Source organism: Mugil cephalus, chromosome 12, assembly GCF_022458985.1.
Source record: "Mugil cephalus isolate CIBA_MC_2020 chromosome 12, CIBA_Mcephalus_1.1, whole genome shotgun sequence".
Taxonomy (NCBI): Eukaryota; Metazoa; Chordata; class Actinopteri; order Mugiliformes; family Mugilidae; genus Mugil; species Mugil cephalus.
Genome location: NC_061781.1, coordinates 18,037,526 through 18,058,134, shown reverse-complemented (window position 1 = coordinate 18,058,134; position 20,609 = coordinate 18,037,526). Strand labels below are relative to the sequence as shown.

The 20,609-nt window shown below is 39.7% G+C and overlaps 3 protein-coding genes across 5 annotated transcripts; 2 read left to right on the top strand and 1 right to left on the bottom strand.

The window, feature by feature from the left end:
• Positions 1–320: 320 nt before the first annotated feature.
• Positions 321–6,220, top strand: LOC125017320 (DCN1-like protein 1). 3 transcript variants are annotated; one of them, XM_047600289.1, is made up of 7 exons: positions 321–418; positions 2,309–2,525; positions 2,611–2,779; positions 3,101–3,231; positions 3,314–3,396; positions 4,527–4,623; positions 4,721–6,220. In XM_047600289.1, the coding sequence occupies exons 1-7, from the start codon at positions 416–418 to the stop codon at positions 4,798–4,800; spliced, it is 780 nt and encodes a 259-aa protein (XP_047456245.1). In that variant the 5' UTR covers positions 321–415; the 3' UTR covers positions 4,801–6,220. The 3 variants fall into 3 exon arrangements, with proteins under 3 accessions (XP_047456245.1, XP_047456246.1, XP_047456244.1); XM_047600290.1 differs by having other exon boundaries at positions 397–418; positions 2,287–2,525; XM_047600288.1 differs by lacking the exon at positions 321–418 and having other exon boundaries at positions 2,013–2,525.
• A 1,563-nt stretch (positions 6,221–7,783) lies between these two features.
• Positions 7,784–14,121, top strand: LOC125017319 (growth hormone-regulated TBC protein 1-A-like). Its single transcript, XM_047600286.1, has 8 exons — positions 7,784–7,983; positions 8,478–8,623; positions 9,522–9,680; positions 9,766–9,890; positions 10,285–10,381; positions 11,028–11,200; positions 11,288–11,473; positions 11,791–14,121. Exons 1-8 carry the CDS (start codon positions 7,922–7,924, stop codon positions 11,890–11,892), a joined length of 1,050 nt encoding a protein of 349 aa, XP_047456242.1. The 5' UTR covers positions 7,784–7,921; the 3' UTR covers positions 11,893–14,121.
• lamp1b (lysosomal associated membrane protein 1b) lies at positions 14,087–20,419 on the bottom strand. Its single transcript, XM_047600291.1, has 6 exons — positions 20,038–20,419; positions 17,379–17,572; positions 17,151–17,276; positions 16,955–17,021; positions 15,252–15,419; positions 14,087–15,150 (listed from the first exon to the last, which is right to left on the bottom strand). The coding sequence occupies exons 1-6, from the start codon at positions 20,096–20,098 to the stop codon at positions 15,011–15,013; spliced, it is 756 nt and encodes a 251-aa protein (XP_047456247.1). The 5' UTR covers positions 20,099–20,419; the 3' UTR covers positions 14,087–15,010.
• Positions 20,420–20,609: the final 190 nt, after the last annotated feature.

Here is a 20,609-nt window from a genome sequence, read left to right as displayed (position 1 = left end):
CACTTTTTTGCACTGCCAATTCATCCCACGGGCCCAATAAGAACCTCTGGCGTATGTGTGACACATGTGCTCTAAATGAAAATTTCCCCTTGATAATTTAATATAAATAAATAAAAAATCACCAAAGTAAAAAAAAAAGTCTGCTTATAGCCTACAATAACACAAATTCAGAATGAGTTACCAATCAATGAGTTTTATGTGAAGGGTTAAGCAGCACTGTGTGATTGTCATGTACCTAGTAAAAACTTCAATAAAAACTTGAATTATAGAAAATAAAATACTTGTTTTTTAAGGCTTTTTTGGACACAGAGGAGTGACCGTGGTGCAAACCATCAACAGCGGCTCTTCTACTTCCGCGCATGCGCACAATGAGCGACAGTCGGGCTCCCAAACTGGTCAAACAGCGGGTGTAAAAATGGTAGGTAACCAAAATAAACACAAAACCCAGGCTTTGGCTCTAGTGCCATTAAGGCTTACCTTGAAGGCTATTGTCGTGATATTAAAGTACACGGTGTGTTGCGTTTTGGGAAGCGTACAGTGGCCAGTTAGTTGTGTTCGTTGCTATTACAGGGAAGGTCAGTTGATATTTTGAGAGCAGCTACTAGCATTAGCTCCCTTTTTGGCAGCCTGGTAACTTCAGCCTCTGCGACTCAAACACACGCACGCACGCACGCACGCACACACGCACGCGGGGGGTCGTTTGGGTGAAATCCTGGCGTGTACATGACCACACTGACAGTCTATTCCCGTGATGTTATCCCCGGGGTTAATGTCAGTGGCTAACTCTAGCTAACGTTAGTTCCTAGCTGGTGGTATGTGGACAATGCTAACCTAGAACATGATGGTCGCACGACAGCAGCGACTGCAAATGTCCAGGCTTAATGTGTCTTTACGAAGAGCGACAATTAACAAATGGGGAAGTCATTAGCGGCTCCGTGTCTTGGTCTTGGTCTCCGGTTTCAGGAAATGCTGCTCCTCCTCAGTGCAGAGCTCGGATACTGAGGCTTGGTGGGAAGACCTGGCATGGTGATGTTTCACTATAAATAGACCCCTTCCTCTACAATTTAAATGCTCACCAAGTCATTTGATCTATAATTAAACACCAGACATATATGCACTACTCATTCTCCAGTTGTCTGGGTGCACTGGTAAAACAAAATCTAATAAAATAGTCCTGCACTGAACTGTTTAGTTTACGCTGAGAGGATGTGGTTTGTGGTGCTGTTAAACTGTGTTGTTTAGTATTGTTAGTAGTGAAAATAATAAAACAAAAAACGTGTCCGTCATAAAGCACCCAGTCCAAAACACAAAAGGGTTAATTTCACTTGTGATAGAATAAGACAATAAACAAATTTGAACTACGGGAGCCAACATTAAAATTATATTTATATATATATAAAAATAAAATAATATATTATATATATATATACAATAATACAATTAATATAATATAATTATATTTATATATATATATACTTACATTGTTGCTGCTGTTAATTCTTTTCAGTGTGTTAAAACATAAAAAGTAAGAGTTGGGGAACCAGGTATCGACTTCGGTTTGGTTTAACGTTTCACAATGAAAGCTTTGCTGCAGTCTATTACTGCTTTTTAATGGATGAGTACAGTTTAATGATACAATGATATGAACTTACTCGGCTGTCTCGACTGAAACGTGCACCGTGACCCTTCATGGTCGGACTCGCGAGCGATTTCACGAAGCCGTGTGCAGCTTCTTTATACATCTGCACCGTGTGTTAGTTAACGTAGGCGTTTTGACATGATTTTATTTACTCCGCTTTTCCAAAAATACAAATATTGCCCAGTATTTCTGGCAGGGTGCTTGTGTTACACTCCAGACTTGTTGCACCTCTGGGTCCTTGCGATGGCATCTCGTTTCCCTTCTCGTATTACATCTATGACTGTAGTTATCTGAGGGGCCCTCTGAGGTACAGCATGTGCTTTGAGAATCCACAACATCCCCCCCTCAGAAAAAAAAAAACCCATGGTGCGCTCGGGCAGGACATAATTACCACCACCAGCCGCCGCCGCCGCCGCCGTCTTGGCTCACCTTTTCTAAGTTTGTGTGTTTTGTCCGTGTGACTGACTAACCTTTTGAAATATGTGTCAGAGTGTTTCCGAGTGTCTGCCAGTCTTTTCTGTCGTCCTCCCGGTTGCCTGAATGCCTGTGGATGCTTGTGTGTCGCTTTGTATTTTTGTCTGCGTGTCGCTGTGTGTTTGCGTGCTGTTGTCTCTGCTGCCCGGTCTGATCGCGCCCGTGTCTGACAGCCCCTGTCCTGTGATTGCGCAGCATAAGCTGAAGTCTTCGCAGAGGGACAAGGTACGGCAGTTCATGTCCTTCACACAGGCTGGGGAGAAGACAGCTGTGTACTGCCTCACGCAGAATGACTGGAAACTAGAAGTCGCCACGGACAACTACTTTCAGAACCCAGAGCTTTACTGTAAGGAGTCCATGAAAACCTCAGTAGACCGGAAAAAGCTGGAGCAGCTCTACAACCGCTACAAAGGCAAGTTAGGATAAAACAGAGTTTAATGAAGTATTAAGATGTTCCGAAAAAACCCATCACGACAACTGCTTTTTTTTCTCAACAGATCCCCAGGATGAAAACAAGATCGGCATCGACGGGATCCAGCAGTTTTGCGACGACCTCTCCCTGGACCCGGCCAGCATCACGGTGCTCGTGGTCGCGTGGAAGTTTCGCGCTGCCACTCAGTGTGAGTTCACCAAGAAGGAGTTTCTGGACGGGATGACAGAGCTGGGGTGAGTGTGTTGACATCGACAAGATTGAGACATACTCTGAAGAAGGGACATACACGCTGTTGCTGAAGTATCCCGGTGGTTCTCTTAGTGCGGCTCCAGAGAGGGAGGGAGGGAAGGATGTCTGTCTATATATAGATCCACCCACAGCTTCAGTATTCTGTGTCTTCGTGGAATCACTCAATGAAAGAGTTGCACGGTTTTGACTTGGCGTCGGCCGCCGTGTCATTGAGACTTTTCGTGTCACAACCTGTTGAGGTGTTGACAACAACTTGTCTTATAATATTTGTTACTTAAATTGTCTTTTTTTAAATTTTTTTGTAGGTGCGACAGCCCAGAAAAGCTGAAGGCCCTTTTGCCAAGATTAGAGCAGGAACTAAAAGACAGCGGGAAGTTCAAAGATTTCTACCAGTTCACCTTTAACTTTGCCAAAAATCCTGGACAGAAGGGTCTCGGTGAGTACAACAGCAGTAATAACAGTGACACGCTGGTAATTTACAAACGCACTGAACTGGAGGTTTGTTTGTGTCTGCGCAGATTTGGAGATGGCTGTAGCCTACTGGAACCTGGTCCTGTCGGGACGATTTAAGTTCCTCGATCTTTGGAACAGATTCCTTTTGGTGAGTCAAAGCAGGAGGAAAATAATGAGCACAGGGGTCAAATATAGCTCATCAACTCTGGAACTGGTTTCATTACAACAAGTAGTACTGGAAGTGTTTATGGTCAGTTTGATGTTACCTTAACTTAACAAAATGTGCAAATTAGTTTCACAGACGGACTCACATAGATTTTAAATGTGGGGGTTATTTACTGGAAATGGTATTAAAGTGTGAAGGAAGAGGCTGGTAGTGATGTGGCCACAAGAGATTATTGGTGTTGATAGAATTCAGTGGGTTGTAGTTCAGCAGTCGTGGGGGAAAAGAACCTCATGGTGACGCAAAGTGTGTGAAAACTAATCTCAACGAGATAAGACACAAACACACACTTTTTCTGTAAAGAAACACCGTTTCCCATTCTGATAGCAGGGTTTATTAAAACGTCTAAAATTTGATAATTCCAGTTTAATACCGTAAAAAGCCTTAAATACAATCACATTTTTCATTGTAGGTCGTAAATTACATTTAGTCATGTTTTAAAATTTTAAATCTTTTAAATGTTTTAAATCTAACCACGTCTGTTTCTTTCTCCCTCTCTGGTCGATAGTTGAATGACAATATTTTGTTATTTTGAGAGTAATTCTGCATCTGTGATTTTCCTAATTTTTCATACCTCGTGTAGGTCTTAAATTTAACCCATAAAGGTCTTAAAAAGTGTTAAATTTCACTTGTTCAAACCGGCAGAAACCCTTTGATAGTGATGGAAGCAGGTTGATGGTGTTTTCTTTTCAAACACAGAGCGATGTTGACAAGTATAATGACTTATTAATTCACGTTCTGCTTATTTCATTCAGAAATACTTGGGCCGGGACATAAACACGATACAGATCAATGTTCAACGAGCTAATCGCTTTATATGGGGACCAGGTTGAGAGTTCGTATTATAAAAGAAAAGTGGGAGATGAAGTTGTATTGGTGCGTCCTTCGTTAAATTCGCTACATAACATAGCTTTAATTCCACCTCCCTGATGACCACAACGAAACCCACCATTGAAACAAGGCGGCGTTGGGTTTGAAGGCTGCGTACCTTTGAACACAGTTGCCTTCTTCATAACTTAAAAATGATAAACATGAACCCCCTCTGTGTTCCCCAGGAACACCATAAACGATCCATCCCAAAGGACACGTGGAACTTATTGTTGGACTTCGGTAACATGATCGCAGATGACATGTCGAACTACGATGAGGAAGGTGAGTCTGGAATAAAAAATAATAAATGCTTCAGGGGTCTTTCAGGTTTGGTGCCTGTCCTCCAGCGGGACACTAACCACGTCTGTTTCTTTCCCAGGGGCATGGCCAGTCCTTATAGACGATTTTGTGGAATTCGCTCGACCAATTGTAACAGGATCAAAACGCAAAACTCTCTAAATCCCAACTCTGGAAAAAAAACCAGAACGTTGTTTCTTTTACAGTGACTTCATAGTTTTTTTTAAGACTTGTACAAAAAAAAAAGAGAAAAAAAAAAGTGAAAATTGTAGAGAGAAAACAGAAGCACTTGAAGCTGTCAGGAAAACCACCTTTCAGGGGGAGCTGAGTAGAAACTACGACTGGCCGCGTTTTCCGTCCTCTCGGGACTGAGGCTTCTTATGGACATTGCCAGATTCCCGGTTTCCTGGACGCCCCTCTGCTCTGCTCCGGGAGGAGCACTACAGCCCCGTCGGCGGGCACGGACACAGCGCTGAGAGGAGGTTCACCTGCTGCGCGTACTCTAAACAGACCGGAGAGGAGAGAGAGAGCTGTGTGTTTTAAGATTCTTCCTAGTCAGCTTTGTTTTGTTATATGAAGCTCTTGAGTGACTGTGCAAAGTTCCCCTTGTCTTACTCTAACTTCGGGACAGAGTGCTCACTACACCAGCACCAACAGAACTGTTGCAGTTTTAACTGTACATACTGTATCTATTGGAACAGTTTACAAAGAGAGCTATATGAAGAATAATATAAATATGTTTGATTTATAAATGCAAAAGATGATTGTTTTATGTACAGTAAAAATGCTAAGATCTCTAACGGGATGCCTCAATATTGTGGATGATAATATGCTGTTGGTTTAACTGTAAGGTGGATCTGTCAAGAATTTGTGAGCTTCTCATCGAAAGCATGTTAAAAAACACATTTTACGTCACGTCGGGCTGGTTTCACAAATAAATTTTCACTAAATTAAAGGCGGTGCTTTAATTTAGGTGACTGATATTGCTTCGTGGTATTCATTTGTCTGAGCAATCTCAGTTGGGAGCGGGTATTTATTCGTATGTTAACAAGAGTCGGGCCTTTTCCGGAGCTTCTTCCTGACGACAATTGTTCCCTCTGAGGTGTTTTTGATGCTAAGTCGAGTATTAAGCAGCAGTTTTAAGGTTAAAAATGTGGCCAGCCTGTAGGATTACATGGCACATTGATGTCTGTGATGCCAACAACGTGAAGCCCGTACAACTTACAGATCAGGACACTAAAGAGGGCGACAAACAACAGGAGGACAAATTAAGCCTTAAGAATAATCACCTGTCTGTTCAATGTTCATGTTTCTGTTCAACCCCTGTTACTAAAGGTAGTGGAAATAGGAACATACTGTTGATACATCATGTAAGTAGCCTAAGTATACTGCTCATTTAAGAAAGATGAATAAAGCATGAGTTTTTCCATAATCGTATTTAGCTCTTTTGTTGTTGATAAGTATCAATGGATAGTGTCGATCGATATCGAAGACAAGAGTGCAGCTGTTTAAGACGGAGTGTATTTGATGAAGCACACGTAGAATCTACATTTGTTCAAATAAAATGTATTTTTTAACGTAACGGCTTTTATTTTATTCTTAAATTAGATTTTTTTTTTTTTGGCCTCTACTTGTTGGAAAAAACTGTAGATTCGTTAACAGAATTGTTTAGTAATAATTTACCAATTAGCTTATGGAATTAACCACAAATGAAATGTCATTTAAAAGGATTTACACCCTTCAGAACTTTGTACATTTCTGCATAAAAATGACTTAAAAACTGAGTCGACTGATTCTCTCACATGTTGTGAAGATCAGACAAAGTGACAAATCTAAAAGTGACTAAATTTTCCCAAATAAACAAACACAAAAGTATAATATTTCATATTGTCTGTTTGTAATGTGTAATGTGATGTTGTGCAGAAATGCAGAAAACGCTTTAAAGCCACACTGTACATACACAGATGTGTCCATGTTGTACCGTCCGTGTCGCAGCCCAGGAACCAGTTTTACCGTTATAAACCAGCAGCATTCCTGTCGTTAAGATGCCGTGATAACCTGTTCCTTCACATGGTACGAGGTTAAATATTTACATTTGACTTCTGTAGTGACATGTGGAAAGTGGTGCGTTTAGCTGAGCTAATATTTTCTTTAATTTTAATTTGAAATGGCAACAAGCTTTTTTTTTAGATATGAGGTTTGCATGTCACTAGAGCCGGAAGGTATTAGCTTAGGTTAACGTAACAACTGGAAATATGTGTGAACAGCTAGCCTTTCTTTGCCGAGGTAAATAAATATGGTTAAATAAAATGTTCCACCAGTAGATAATGTTTAGTGGTCAGGAATGATAATGTGTGGTGGAACCTGCACGAGGTGAATGATCTGTAAATATTCTTTACTAAATTTTAAGTGCGTATAGAGGCATCAAAGCCACAAAGAACTAGAAAAGTGTCAATGATTTTAAAATGGTAAATACATATTAATTATGATGATACTTAAAAACATTGACTTATTCTGCAATGAATAGTATGACAAGGGCCCAATAATAGACATGATAATAGAGATAATAGTTAATAATGACCAACATGCATGTACAATAAAATGGGAGGAACAAATGCAGGGTTAGATTGAAAAAAAAAAACCTTGGAGATGTTGGAGTAAATGAAGGGAAGATAAGTGAAGTATGAACAATGTTAAGGTGAATGAAGTCATGATGAGCTGATTTGATGCTAATGGAGAAACACTCAGTGTTGTGATTATTTGATCACTATGTAAATGACTGAAATAAATGAGCTGCGATTGAGTTCAAAGTTTGATGAGTAATAAAATTACTAGAAGAAGAAGACGTGCTACAATAATTGGAAATATCACAACAACGAGCCTCTGCAAAGGAAACATATGAGTGTTTCTTCACGTGATGTTGTTACGATAGGGTATGATTATAAATGCTGAGATAAAAAGGGCTGAAGAAAAGTGCTACCACTATTTATTATCCTGCAGATTGATATGTAAGAGGATATTAGAGCAAACATTACGTTTCCCTTCCTCCAACTCTTTTGCGTGCATGTAAAGTACACACCTGTGGATGTTACCTGGGTGTTCCCCCGGCTAGCCCCTCCTCTCAGGGACCTGCTTGTAAGGTGAGACAGCTGAACTCAGACCGCTTTGTTATTTACCTTGACAGGAGCCGGTTCTTTTCCATGGCATAAAAATGAAATAACCTCCTAGTTGCGGGTTGTTTATAGCCTCAGTGGACTACTGTACCTGCAGCACATGACACGCAATGGAAAGAGAAGTGAAGGGAAACGCTGGCCAGCCTCTGACTGGCTGTAATGACAGTGACAGGTAAGCCGTCTGTCGTTGTTCGACTGTAAATTTATTCATCATTCGTAAGTTGTTGTCGTTGAATTGGCACCATAAAGGTTTTCTTGTTCCGTCAGACAAGTGTTTACGCAGCGTACATGCATGTTGCTTCCTCAGTGGCGACATGTTATTTGCATCAGCTTTCTTCCTCATAGTATTTGCATTTAATGTTTTACTTTATAAACTCGTCCCAGGGGGAGAATACTTGAGCTTCTCTGAAGTTATTTTATAACTTGAATTTTGCTCCTTGCTCCAAACTCCACACAGTAGTAATTTAATACTTACTATTCATCCAGCTGGGCCACTTGATCACCCCGCCACGGAAACCCTACCCGGCCGGGGCAGTTGTAGAGTCTGTCAGCATTGAATAGGAGAAATAAGAAGAAGGGTGGGGAGCAAAGTGGCCCGGTTCTCAGTCCCGTTTTCACTGTTTTTTATGCATATTCAGTGCGGACTGTGTGGATTTGTCCCACCAGGGTTGACCCCTACGGCTTTGAGAGGCACCATGATTTCGAATCGTACAAGGAGATGATGAACGAGTACGTAGCCGTCCTCAACAGGAGGTCGGTGAGGTGGTCGAAGCTCCTTCAGGAGAAACCTCAGGTGGAGAAGAACTTGACAGGTACAAAAGAAAACAAGTGCATTGTTTCAGAGCTCTGTCCTCATAGGAAGCAACTGGAAGATCTGTTTGGTAACACAATAGAATAACTGCACAGCATTAGTAAATACTTTGTTTACAAAGCACTGCACCCACAATAATAGACACTAGTGAGGAGTTATAGTTGAAAACGCTTTCTTCTTTATTCACAAGCACATCTGTATAATGTCTATCTATGGACTTTCTAAACAATCCTACAGGCCACTGATGAGAAATAATACAATAATCATTAGTAAAGCATGGAAATAGAATGATTAAATAGATTATAAATAGAAATATGAACCATTAACCTCTTGAGACCCGGTGTCCACATATGGGGACATTTCAGCAGATTCTTTCTACAGCCAATCATGGGACAAAAGTGGACAAGGGACAAAACCTCATCAAATTTTATGATTAAAGCTAGTTTATTCATGCTCTTTAACTTGTTTATTCTGTCAATAATAATGAGCTACAGCTAAAGAGCTTGTAAGTTAGCTAAAGTACTTGTTTTAGGACATTGGGACAATTTTCTATTTTGTTACACATCGGTGACTTTGTATTATTGTAATATATCATCAAACAATCCCAGTGTTTGTTTGTTTTTTTGTTTTGTTTTTTTTAAAAAATGGACTTCTTGTTCAAACATGACGCTTAGTTTTTATATGACTTTGGTCCTACCGATCCCACATACCTTGAAATTAAAAATGCATAGCAAACAAAAGCTTGGGTCTCAGGAGGTTAATAACATTACATTTATAAACAGTATACATAGTGTCTATTTATATAGGGGAAATGTTTAATAAAAGATGAATCAAGTATTACTCATGCTTCACTTCTTAGTGTGCAGTGTTCCTCATAGTGTTGCCCTCTGTTTTCAAAGTGAAGCGATATGTGCGTAAAGGCGTGCCGAACGAGCACCGTGCCAGGATCTGGATGGCAGCGAGCGGCGCTCAGGAACAACTGGAGCGTAAACCGGGTTATTACCAGTCTCTGCTGGAGATGGAGCATGACGCCAAGCTGAAGGAAACCATTCAAACAGGTGCAACAAAGCTGCAAACCCACACCGCTACAATACAGCTTCAGCTCTGTGAAATTCTAAGTACAATCACTCTTCATGTTGGCAGATATGCACAGGACCTTTCCTGACAACATCCTCTTCCGGGGCAGAGCTGAGCCGAGCCTGCAGAGGGCTCTGTACAATGTGCTGCTGGCCTATGGACACCATAATAAGACAGTGGGGTACTGTCAGGTAATAAGACAGGAGCTGAGTCCTCTCACATGTTATTAGTGGGTACAGAGTAAGGAAACTATATGTTTACACAAAGAACTGGAATGGCTACTTCCTTATTCATTCCAATACGCTTGTGGGATTTTTCCATCATAGTTTCCTTGCTCCTTCCTTGCTCACTAATTCCTGTTAACTCTCTCAAAGCCATTTGTATTAAGGGCTGGATTCATTTTAAAAAATCCCAAACTCATGGATGCATGTTTTCCATAGAAGTAATACCTTGGAGACAATAAATCTATATATAGTTTTGAAATATGTTAATGTTTTGGAAATATCGAGCTCAAACTCTGCCACATACAGCATTTCGTGTTTTAGTTTATAGAATCATTGATTTATAATCCTTTATCCCTTCTAGGGGATGAACTTCATTGCAGGATACCTGATCATCATTACCAAAGATGAAGAAAAATCCTTCTGGCTTATGGATGCGCTGTTGGGTAAAATACTTCCAGGTACAATTTTCAGTTACTTCTGTCTGACCTCTTTTTTGTTGGTTATTTTCTTGCCATGTTGGAGCATTGGTTTTAATTACAGGTTTTCATCTTATGTATAGCAGACAAGACAACTTGTTCAAATTGTTATTATGTCAAGGATTATTTCTAAAGCTGTGAAAAAATACAATAGAATACAAACAATAGAACACGTGCCCCACATCAGCCAAAGACCTTTGATATAGTGTGTTAGGAACACAGGAAACTTTCTCCTCTCTAGTATCCCTTACATATGACATGAAGGTGGCACCATGAACGAGTCGTCATCCTTGGGTGAGGTCATTAATGTCTTTGCACTCTAAATAAGAGATGTCAATGACTTCTGGTGCAACCACTTGAGGTCAGCCATGACAACATTTTAAATGTGCAAAATGAATACTATATTTGGTTTCTCATTTGTTTCCCCCATATTCTGTTAATTCAGTCAGCTTTAATATACTGTTTATGTTGTAAATTTCAAAAACGTTTATGGCCCCAGGTTTGAGCCTTGTGGTACTCCACAAGAAAATACAGTCATTTCAACACAAAACTCTACTTTTATAAAACAAACAAACAAACAAATGGTAGATTTAAACTTAATTCTTCATCTAAATGTGGGGTTTTGTAGATTACTACAGCCCGGCCATGATGGGGCTGAGGACTGACCAGGAGGTGCTGGGTGAGCTGGTGAAGGTCAAAGCTCCTGCGGTGGGACAGCTCATGGCGCAGTATCCTGGCATATGGACGCTGGTGGTGTCCCGCTGGTTCATCTGTCTCTACATCGACATACTCCCAATTGAGGTGAGAACATTTTGAGCTTTAATAGTAGAAACACATGAACAAGGGTTGATTTAACAGACATATTTTGTTTATTTCCTTTACATGCAGACAGTTCTGCGGGTCTGGGACTGTCTTTTCTACGAGGGGTCCAAGGTACTTTTCCGTGTGGCTCTGACTCTCGTCATCCACCATCAGACTGAAATCCTGAGGGCTCGTTCGTTGCCCGATGTGTGCAAGTGTTTCAAAGACATCACCTGTGGAAGTTTCACTCTGGACTGCCACACCTTCATGCAGGTGAGGACACTTGGAAAACAGCCAGAAACCAGTGAGGAAACAATCTCATATAAAGCTTGGCCAGGGCATCCTGTACAAACATAGTCCTGGCTTTCCTCCACTGCCATGCAAATTTATATTTAAACTAATACGATATACTTCCTTAAAGACCAACAACATAAGAGAAAGTGACACATCTCAGGAACTATTTAAATCAAGTGGAGGAGAAAGAAAACCAATGCTCCAGAAATACTGAAAAGACAAATTTTCACTCTTTTACACAACAAATTAAAACTGAAGTCTACAAGTGGATTCTTTGTCGTATTTTATTTTTGCAGAAGATCTTCACTGAACCCGGGAGTCTGTCAATGGCAACAATTGATAAACTGAGAGAGAAGTGCAGACAACAGATACTGGAGGAGGAATCGACACAGCCGTGAAGCCTGTCTCGCTGTTGAACTTTTACCAAATGGACGTACTGGTGTCTGGTTCTAGATACTTCTGCGATAAGTTGATATATTATACTATTCTCTAATACCCAACAGATTGAATATCTGCATATGAAGGGTGTGTTGAAATTTTCGCTTCTTAGAATAACTTTGCTGCTAAATATTTTAAGTGACTTTGCACGAGATTCTTTGCAAAAAAAAAGTATTTAAATCTGTAACATATTTTTTTAATTCAATTAATTCCATCATATGGGACTAATCAGGTCTGTGCTTGCTGTTATGATGAGGAAGTAAAATTGTATAGTCACGTTTTGGCGTGGTGGCTGCTAATTTCATTTCACCTTTTGTTGTTAACAGAAACCCAATAACTTCCATAAGCTGACATTTACAGTCATGAATGATCTCAAATTGCCCCTGAAAAACAAAGAGGAAGAAGTCATTTCAGTGTTATATGAGTCTTAAACAATAGTTGATTCATAGTTGCTGCATTTTAAAGTTAGAAATCCTTTAGCACTCAGACAAAAGACCTGTTAAAGTTCTACTGTCCCATTCAGAGACAGATAATCATTTACTATAAGCGAGGACTGGAGGCTACGTTCCTTTGCTGACAACAACTAAAAAATCAGCTCAAAGCTGCTGAGACAGGTTCAGTTTATAAACCCATAATAAAGTCTGTACTATTAATCGTTAATATGTTTAAATCAATTAATACCAGATAAACAACTTTACATATTATAAAGTACAAGGGCCATCTCATTTCCTTCATAGGAGCAAAACACACAGACTGAGAGTGTCTCTTTGTAATTGTTACACATTTCTTCATTTTGCAAATCTGACACACAAGTTACTGGAGAAGCCTGAATCTGAAACAAGTATTTCAACTCACGAAATGTAAGAATTGTGTCAACTGCTGATAAGCAGAGAGAAATACTATAACCAAATGGACATAAAGACACTAGGTCTCCTCCGACCACATCCAACAAAAGCCAAACGTGGGCTGTTGTAAAGTCACTCATTTTACTTCATTACTGAATATTCTTCTTGTAACAGACCTATTTTAACTTTAGCTGCTTTTTAATTTGACAGACCTTCTTGCACTTTTAGACACATGCACATTTAAGCCTCAAACCTCAAAACTGTCATTTTACTCATAAAAATGAACATTATTTCTGATTCTTCACACAAAAAAATGTTGTGATTCTGACTGTATTAAATACCACAAATATCACCAACCAACCAGGAACAGGTTTGACTGCTGATGAACTGCATACAGGCAAAACAAACAAACAAAAAAAAGTCACACACTGGCCTCCTTAATTCACTTTTATTGACCTCTCCTTTAAAAAAAAAAAAACATTAAAACATCATTAAATCATTATATGGATATTAAGATGAGGAAAAAAAAAAAAACAACACAAAAAACATAAATATCAGTTCTTTCTTCTCCATCATCAAACATTTATGGTAGTAACAGTACATGAAGGCTATGTGAGACACAGAAAACGTCCCATACATGGCAGCGCAAAGTGTCATTGAGGGAGTACCTATGTGATATTGGCTTTTACTCGAATCCCATCCATGTTTACAGCTGGGAAGGCACTGACGAACATTGACCGGAGCATTTTGGCATCTGTATTCATTACATCGGGGGCCGTCTCTCAGGACTTTCCTTCAGCAACCAAAAATCCAAAGTGGGCCCGAATACACAACAAACAAACAAACAAACAAACAAACAAACAAATGCAAAACACCCAGTGGAGTTTAACAAATCAACATTTCTACACTGATGTCCTGAGCCACTTCGTCCGCACTGCCAATGTGACTTTATAGATTGTTTAGGCAAATCCTGCCGTGTGTGTGTGTGTGTGTGTGTGTGTGTAGCTACTGGATAATCGCTTCAGGAAATACACTTTTGTGCCGCGTCACAAGAGACGATCAATACGAAGTTACAGCTAAACAACAGTTGGCTCTGATCTGGACCTGCACCTGAATCTATCTCTTTTTTTGTTCAAACCATACAGAGGGATGTGATTTTTGCAGCGTTGCAACAGTCTCCAGGACCGTTCACTTCCTAAAGTCTCGGCAAAAACTCAAAGCACACATCCAAGGAAATAGCTGGCCATGAACAAACAAGATATAATGTGAGCTTTAGAGGGTGTGGTTGATTTCTTTTTTTTTTTTTTTCTTAAACCCCAGAGACAGAGCAAAACAAGTGGTTACTCCAAACTCACGTAGCTCAATATTTAACAGATTTAAATGTCAGTCTTCTTATTCAACCCTCTACATGAATTTCAAACTAGCCGCAGTGAATAAAAGCTGAAACCAGAAACCAAGTCTGCTGTATCGTCAGTTTCCAAACTAAATAAATGTGTGGACCTCTAAGAGGAAGCAAAATGGATTTGACCACCACAACCCTGAACGCGTCTCATCTGCATCATTTACTTGATTAGTTTATTGTGTTTTTACTACGTTCCCTAAAAAATTGTGCATACTACTTTTAATTAAATTAAATAAACGTCAGATCCTCATCGTCTGAGGTTGATTATGTGTAACACGCGACTCATTCCCTTTGTAACGAGAAATTTCATTTTGGGAAACTAAAAACGCCCCAAACTCCCCCCCAAAAAAAACAACAATACAACAACAATAACTAAAGAAATAATCCCCTAAAAATAAATCCCTTAATTCCTCAAAATTTCCTTTCACAGAAATCATAAACAGTACAACTCGACTTGCGAACTCTCACTAACCCCTCGGATCGACATGCATCCTCTGCTTTACCCGGTACTAGTGGAGAGTTTTCCTCATTTCATCATAATCTCACCAACAAAGTCCCTTTTCTTATTTATTTTTTTTTTAAATCGAAAGAGTGGCTCGGTTTAGAAAGCGCGTATGAACCTCCACATAGTGATGGCGACTAGTGTTACTGATGAGGGCAGGGGACGGCACACAATGGAGGGGGGGGCGGGGAGATGATGAAGGGTGGAGGGAGGGAGGGAGGGAGGGACGAAGGGGAAAAGGGTCAAGCGGTAAGTCTCATAAAACAGTGGTTAATTTCTAGGGTGGGAAAAGCTCTGGCCCCTGGGCAACACGTGGGCAACGAACGACCTCAGATGGTCTGGTAGCCGGCGTGGCTCCTCTTCCGGCCGATGAGGTAGGCCAAGAGCACGATGAGGACGAGACCCGCCAAGGCCGCTCCTACTATGATGGGGATCAACATGTCGTCTTCGTCCAGCTGGCACTCCTCAGCTGAGAGAGGGGAAAAAAAAAACAAGATGAAGGACGGATTTGAGGAAGAAGGGCCGGGGAGGGGGTGCGATCGCGCTCCGCGTGGTGGTGGTGGTGTTTACCTGCTCCGAACTGATTTCCCTCCACGCCGAAGGGCTGCAGCTGCACCTGGAAGGTGTTGATGGACAGAGTCGGGGCGATGTCGAGGGTTTGCTCCTCGCGACACATGTACGACGAACCCAGGGTTCCCCGCATGTAGTCCAGGCTGGTGTTCTGGGCTGAGAACGGCTCTGCGGCAGAATGAGGAGGCAAATGTTGGATGAGGATTAAATAAACACAAGATGCGATCCTGTGTCCGTGTGTTCACTGTTTAGCCGTCGACCGAATTTATCTCCTTTAATCAATTGAGAGTGTTCATGTGATGTTTCTCTTCAACGTTTTTCAGGCCAAGGACCTCGAACTGGTGGAGAGATTAAGCAGGGACCCCCAACCTATTATATGTGTTCTATATTACACTTGACCCAGTGCTGTATATATATTTACATTATTATTATCATTTTGCATTCAATATTAAGCTATCCATTATCCCTTTACTTAAATATCTTGGATTCATGTTAATGTGTATTTAAAGAGGTTTAAATTTGTGGGGGAAAATAGAAAATGTATAAAAAATGTCTAATCAACCAAACATTTTGTGACCCCCTGTTTGAAACTGTGAATGAATCTAAACCACCACCAAACACACACATACTGTACTTCTATGCACTACGCAGTATAAATTTATCTTTTTGTTTATTTAATATTTCATTCAGTAGAACAAAAATTTTATTATTTAAACAGACAAATAAAAAAGAATAAAAGCTATAGGCTGAAGCCTGAGCTTATTGTGTTTAACCTTCTCACACTCTTAAAGTCTTGTCAACTACCTTTAATAAAAAAAAAGGAAGAAAATTTGAGGAAAACATAACCAGAAACACATGCTCACAATATATTCAAAAGGCTCCAAGGCAGGTCATGAATACCCCTTTGTTCTTCTTATTTTACAATTTCATTTCTGTTTATAGTCTGTTCCGTAAATTTTACACCTTGTGCGGTCGTGCATATTTGTTTTTGTTTTTTTTGAACATGCAAATTAAAAGTTTTAAAAAGCTTCCTTGGGCTGCCCCCATTTCACACATTTAAAGGATTCTTTGTATAACATGACAAAAATTATCATGTAAATCATCACAATCATGTAAATGGTGGTGTGGGGAGAAAAGAAAATCTCTCTTAGCTGTTATTGTGTCTTTTCTAAATCTTCTGGACACTCTCTGGAAACATATTACTGTTACTTTGTACATAATTTGTGCAGATATGAAGATGAGATCTAGATAAATAATCCATCTATCTCAACGCTTAATATGCACTTCAAGTTGTTGTGGAAGCAGACGTCTCTCCTCCACGTCGCTAAAGCCAGACCAGACCGGATAAATAACATAAATGTAATTAAATGAATCTCCTGGACAACTCCACGAGCAACAAACTTACGATAGTTCAATGAACGCCTGGCTCAGTCTGGAAAGTATCTGTCATTGTTATAGAACTGTTGCAATGGCAACATAACATTGCTCAAGGAAAAGCATATTGGTCCACTTCAGTTTAGATAAAAGTAATAATTTCACTATCTGCTCATTAACTACGGAAATGATGAAATTAATCGCGATATTGCGTAAATATTTTAATCCATTGACCGCCCTAATAAATACAAATGACATGCATTTTAACACCGACTCCCACAGAGTAAACACAATACTGAGACACCTGCTTAATAATCAGGGTAACTCACCCTTCATGTCAGGCCAGGCCGCAGTCAGAGACACGTCACTCAGGTGGTACTTTTTGGACGTGGTATTCTGGAGAAAAACAACAGTTTAGCGCCACTGCGTTCAAGCCTGGGATGCAAGGTCCAGTCGCCATCTAGTGGCACTTTCAGGAAGTACACAGAGTGCCTCAGAATAAACAAACATGAAGCCACAACTCACCAGAGAGAAGACAAAGGTGAGGTTGGTTTTCTCTGCTTCCATTACGAGCCACAGGGATGCAGTGTTGGCCTCGCACGATCCGTTGCTCGTCAAATTGGGCTTAATGTTCATGATCTCCTGCACAGTCTGTTTAAAAAAAAAAAAAAAAAAAAAAGATCAAATATTTAGCGTTTTTAACCCAGTGTGTGCTTCTATGGTTTTAGTTCAGAGGTTTTTTTATAGAGGTACCTTATTCTGGGAGATGGAGTTGTAGGAGATGTTGAGCTGAAGGCCCATGTTGGCCAGTAAACAAACGGTGCCGTTGCTGTTTTTGACCAGGTAGGTTCCTCTGTCAGGTCTCTCGGGGTCTTTGTGAGGTGGAGCCGTGGTCGGGCCGGTCGGGGTCGGGGCAACAGTAGCAAAACCCTGGTGCAAGACAGCAGCTACGAAACATACAAGCAATACAAGTTAGGCCATATAAAATAAATGAATAGGATATGATATGCATAGTAATATGAATAAAAATACATAAATATTAAGCATCTACAGCATATATTTGGAATATACTACAAGCTATATTATTTAACAGCAGTAAAAATATAAGCAAAGCAAAAATAAAACGTCCTCTTGGAGTATATCACTGCTAAGGACAATCAGTTATTCACTTAATCAATCAATAAATAAATGAATCAATAAATGCCACAAAAAAAATTGAAACATCAGACATGTTGAAGGAGGAAATGGAGAACAATTAAGAGTAATTGTTCTTTTCTTAAGTGGAATTCCTCAAGTATTTTACTTTCGTTATCAGGACATTTCTGGGAAACATCTGTTTTCTTAAGAGAAACACTCGAGTGTCTCGTTATACATGAGTCTAAACAATGGTAAAACATTTCTTGTTGTAATGTTTCATGTTTTTTGTGTGAAGCACTTTAGGTTGCATTTTATTTTTGTATGAAATGTGCTACATACATAAAGTTTGATCTGATTTGATTAGCGCAGAGACTTATCTTACAAATGACTTTGTTTAATATTAATTAATTTTGTTTTTAAAAAGCACAAAAGCGACGACTAAAAATCGAATTAAAGTTGATGTAGAATTTTGTTCCACACAAAATGTGTTTTTCTTATTGTTACTTCACTTGGATATTTGACCCTCGCTGTGCAGAGGCTGTTTTGACATTCTGCTGCTAAAGTTTGACCGAGTTTATCTCAAATCTCAGCTTAACAAGCATGTGACAACACTGTCACCAAACTAGTTTGGTGCAAAATGCAACACACACGCATGCGCGCATGCACACACACACAACTCTGTGATGTGGAAACTTGAATCTCCAGGTCGTCAACAGAACAGAACAAACTTTCAGACAAAGAGGAAATGAGAACTGCTAAGATGAACAATATTTACATGTTTAAAGACTCTGCATGTTTAATGAAGTACAGGGAGAACATTTATTTATGTTTTGCAAGTAAAAAGCACCACGCACGCAAATAGGTTTATGGATTTAAACTACCGCAAATAGACAAGTTGGTGGGAAAGGAGAGGAGGCCCAAAGTACGGAAGTTATGACTTTTACATTATTAGCACCTTTTACTATTTGCTGAATAAATAGTTTGATGCACTAGTTCTTTTAGTCTCCTGAAAACCAAATGTTTGTTTACTGGAGACAAAATAAAATTAGGTTCCCAAAGGAGAACAGAAATAAAACGATCATGAAAGAAACAACTGAGACACAGCTTCAAGATTGTGTCTGTTATGTGTTAATATCACGTTGCCACAAGCTAATATAACAGTGCAACATCTTCATAGACAATCTAAGGTCTTATAGGTAATTCTAAATGTAATTTCAGTTACTTTCTGAGATTTACAGTAAACGTGACAACATAAGAAATATAAAATCTGAATTTACCTGTAGGTAGCAACCTCAAGCTCTGACCTCTGGACTATTGATTGTGGTACTTTGATCAGCTCAACAGAGGGTACTTCCTCATCAATGTGTGATAAATTAGATCCATTTAAGCCTAAACGATCAGTGTTAATACAGGGTCCCTCATATACTCGCCATTTAGGGATTGTGCATTTTATTTGACCTTTATTTATCCAAATGTGAACAAGTTCTCATTTTGCAATCTCATTTCTCCTTTATGGATCTTTAGTTTTTATCCCAGGTGTGGGATGTTATGTTTTATTTACGTTATGTTTATTTATGGGCCGCTTGCTGCTTTTACGGTGGTGATGTGAAGTGCTGCTGCTGTAACACTGCAATTTCTTTTTAATAAAATAACTTGAATATTATGCCAATTCTGTAACAGACGAGGCGAAAAGTAGCTGATCTTAAATCTGCCAACTCAGTGTGATCAGTGTGATTACACTGAAGATGCGTTTGAGATTTTAAGTCATCCTTTACTCAGCATCTCTGTATATAACCTGATTTTCTTTAACAAAAATAACTTAAAAACATAAAGTGCTGTATAGCTACAGTTTTGATGAAGGATATTGCATTGGAACAAAAAACCGTATGCTTCTTAAAGCATAAAAGCATTTATTTTTTATTTTTTTATCATTACTGTTTATACTAATAACCACCATAAATACGCACAGTTGAGAATTGGTTGTACTGGATATGTGAGGGATTTACACTTTTGTGTTACTGGAAAAACAAATCGAGGGCTGGTGAAAGAACAAACATGGGAAGTGCTTCAGGATTTACCCGTTTTATAACACGTATTTACCACAATAACACGAATGACTCAAATCTAACTGTGTATCTCAATGACTTTGAATCCTTAGAGTCTAGAAAGTCTAAAAAAAAAAAATCATAATATGTAGCTTATTTGTTACCCGGTGGAGCTTCATACGCGACCTTAGCATTGTTGTTTTTCTAGAGGTTGACGAACAAATACTCACCTAAAATCAAAGGTAGAGTTACTCCCAGACACCATGGCCGGACAACAAACACCTGCGTCATGTCTTCGCTCGTTTGTCTGCGGCTGTCTCAACACTGGTCCGGACAAAAATCTCAGAGACACTGAGCCTGTACTTGCTGAGCTACAGACGCTGTGCTAATCTATGCTAACGTTAGCATCAGACAAAAACAACCGCAAAAACAACAAGTCAGGCGCACCGGGTTTTGGGGGGAATGACGCAGCGTCGCTCCTTAAATGAAAATTACACGAACGCGTCCAGTTACGACTCCTAACTTTTTCTATGTGCGTATGAGCTAGCTGCCTTTTACCACTTTATCGCTGCTACCGCTGATATATGAGCATCATGTGACTAGCGGGCTAAGAAGAAACACCCAGAAGGTCACGTGGTGGTGGACAACGGCAGCAGCACCCAGCGGTGAACGATACCATTAGATTTGGTATCAACCCGATACCACATTAAGTAACCAGAGGGACTGTATCGCCGATACCGATTCCAGTTTCGATACTCCTTTTTATAACTTCTATTATTTCAGCCTTTTTGCAGAAAAACAC

Coding starts and splice junctions, on each gene's coding strand:
- lamp1b (XM_047600291.1), bottom strand. CDS start 20,098: ATGACGCAGGTGTTTGTTGTCCGGCCATGGTGTCTGGGAGTAACTCTA. Junction 17,573..20,037: donor AACTCTACCTTTGATTTTAG/GTGAGTATTTGT, acceptor TATGTTTCGTAG/CTGCTGTCTTGCACCAGGGT. Junction 15,420..16,954: donor GGCCTGGCCTGACATGAAGG/GTGAGTTACCCT, acceptor ATTCTGCCGCAG/AGCCGTTCTCAGCCCAGAAC.
- LOC125017319 (XM_047600286.1), top strand. CDS start 7,922: ATGGAAAGAGAAGTGAAGGGAAACGCTGGCCAGCCTCTGACTGGCTGT. Junction 8,624..9,521: donor GGTGGAGAAGAACTTGACAG/GTACAAAAGAAA, acceptor CTGTTTTCAAAG/TGAAGCGATATGTGCGTAAA. Junction 9,681..9,765: donor GAAGGAAACCATTCAAACAG/GTGCAACAAAGC, acceptor TCATGTTGGCAG/ATATGCACAGGACCTTTCCT.
- LOC125017320 (XM_047600288.1), top strand. CDS start 2,180: ATGCCTGTGGATGCTTGTGTGTCGCTTTGTATTTTTGTCTGCGTGTCG. Junction 3,397..4,526: donor TTTGGAACAGATTCCTTTTG/GTGAGTCAAAGC, acceptor TGTGTTCCCCAG/GAACACCATAAACGATCCAT. Junction 4,624..4,720: donor GTCGAACTACGATGAGGAAG/GTGAGTCTGGAA, acceptor TTTCTTTCCCAG/GGGCATGGCCAGTCCTTATA.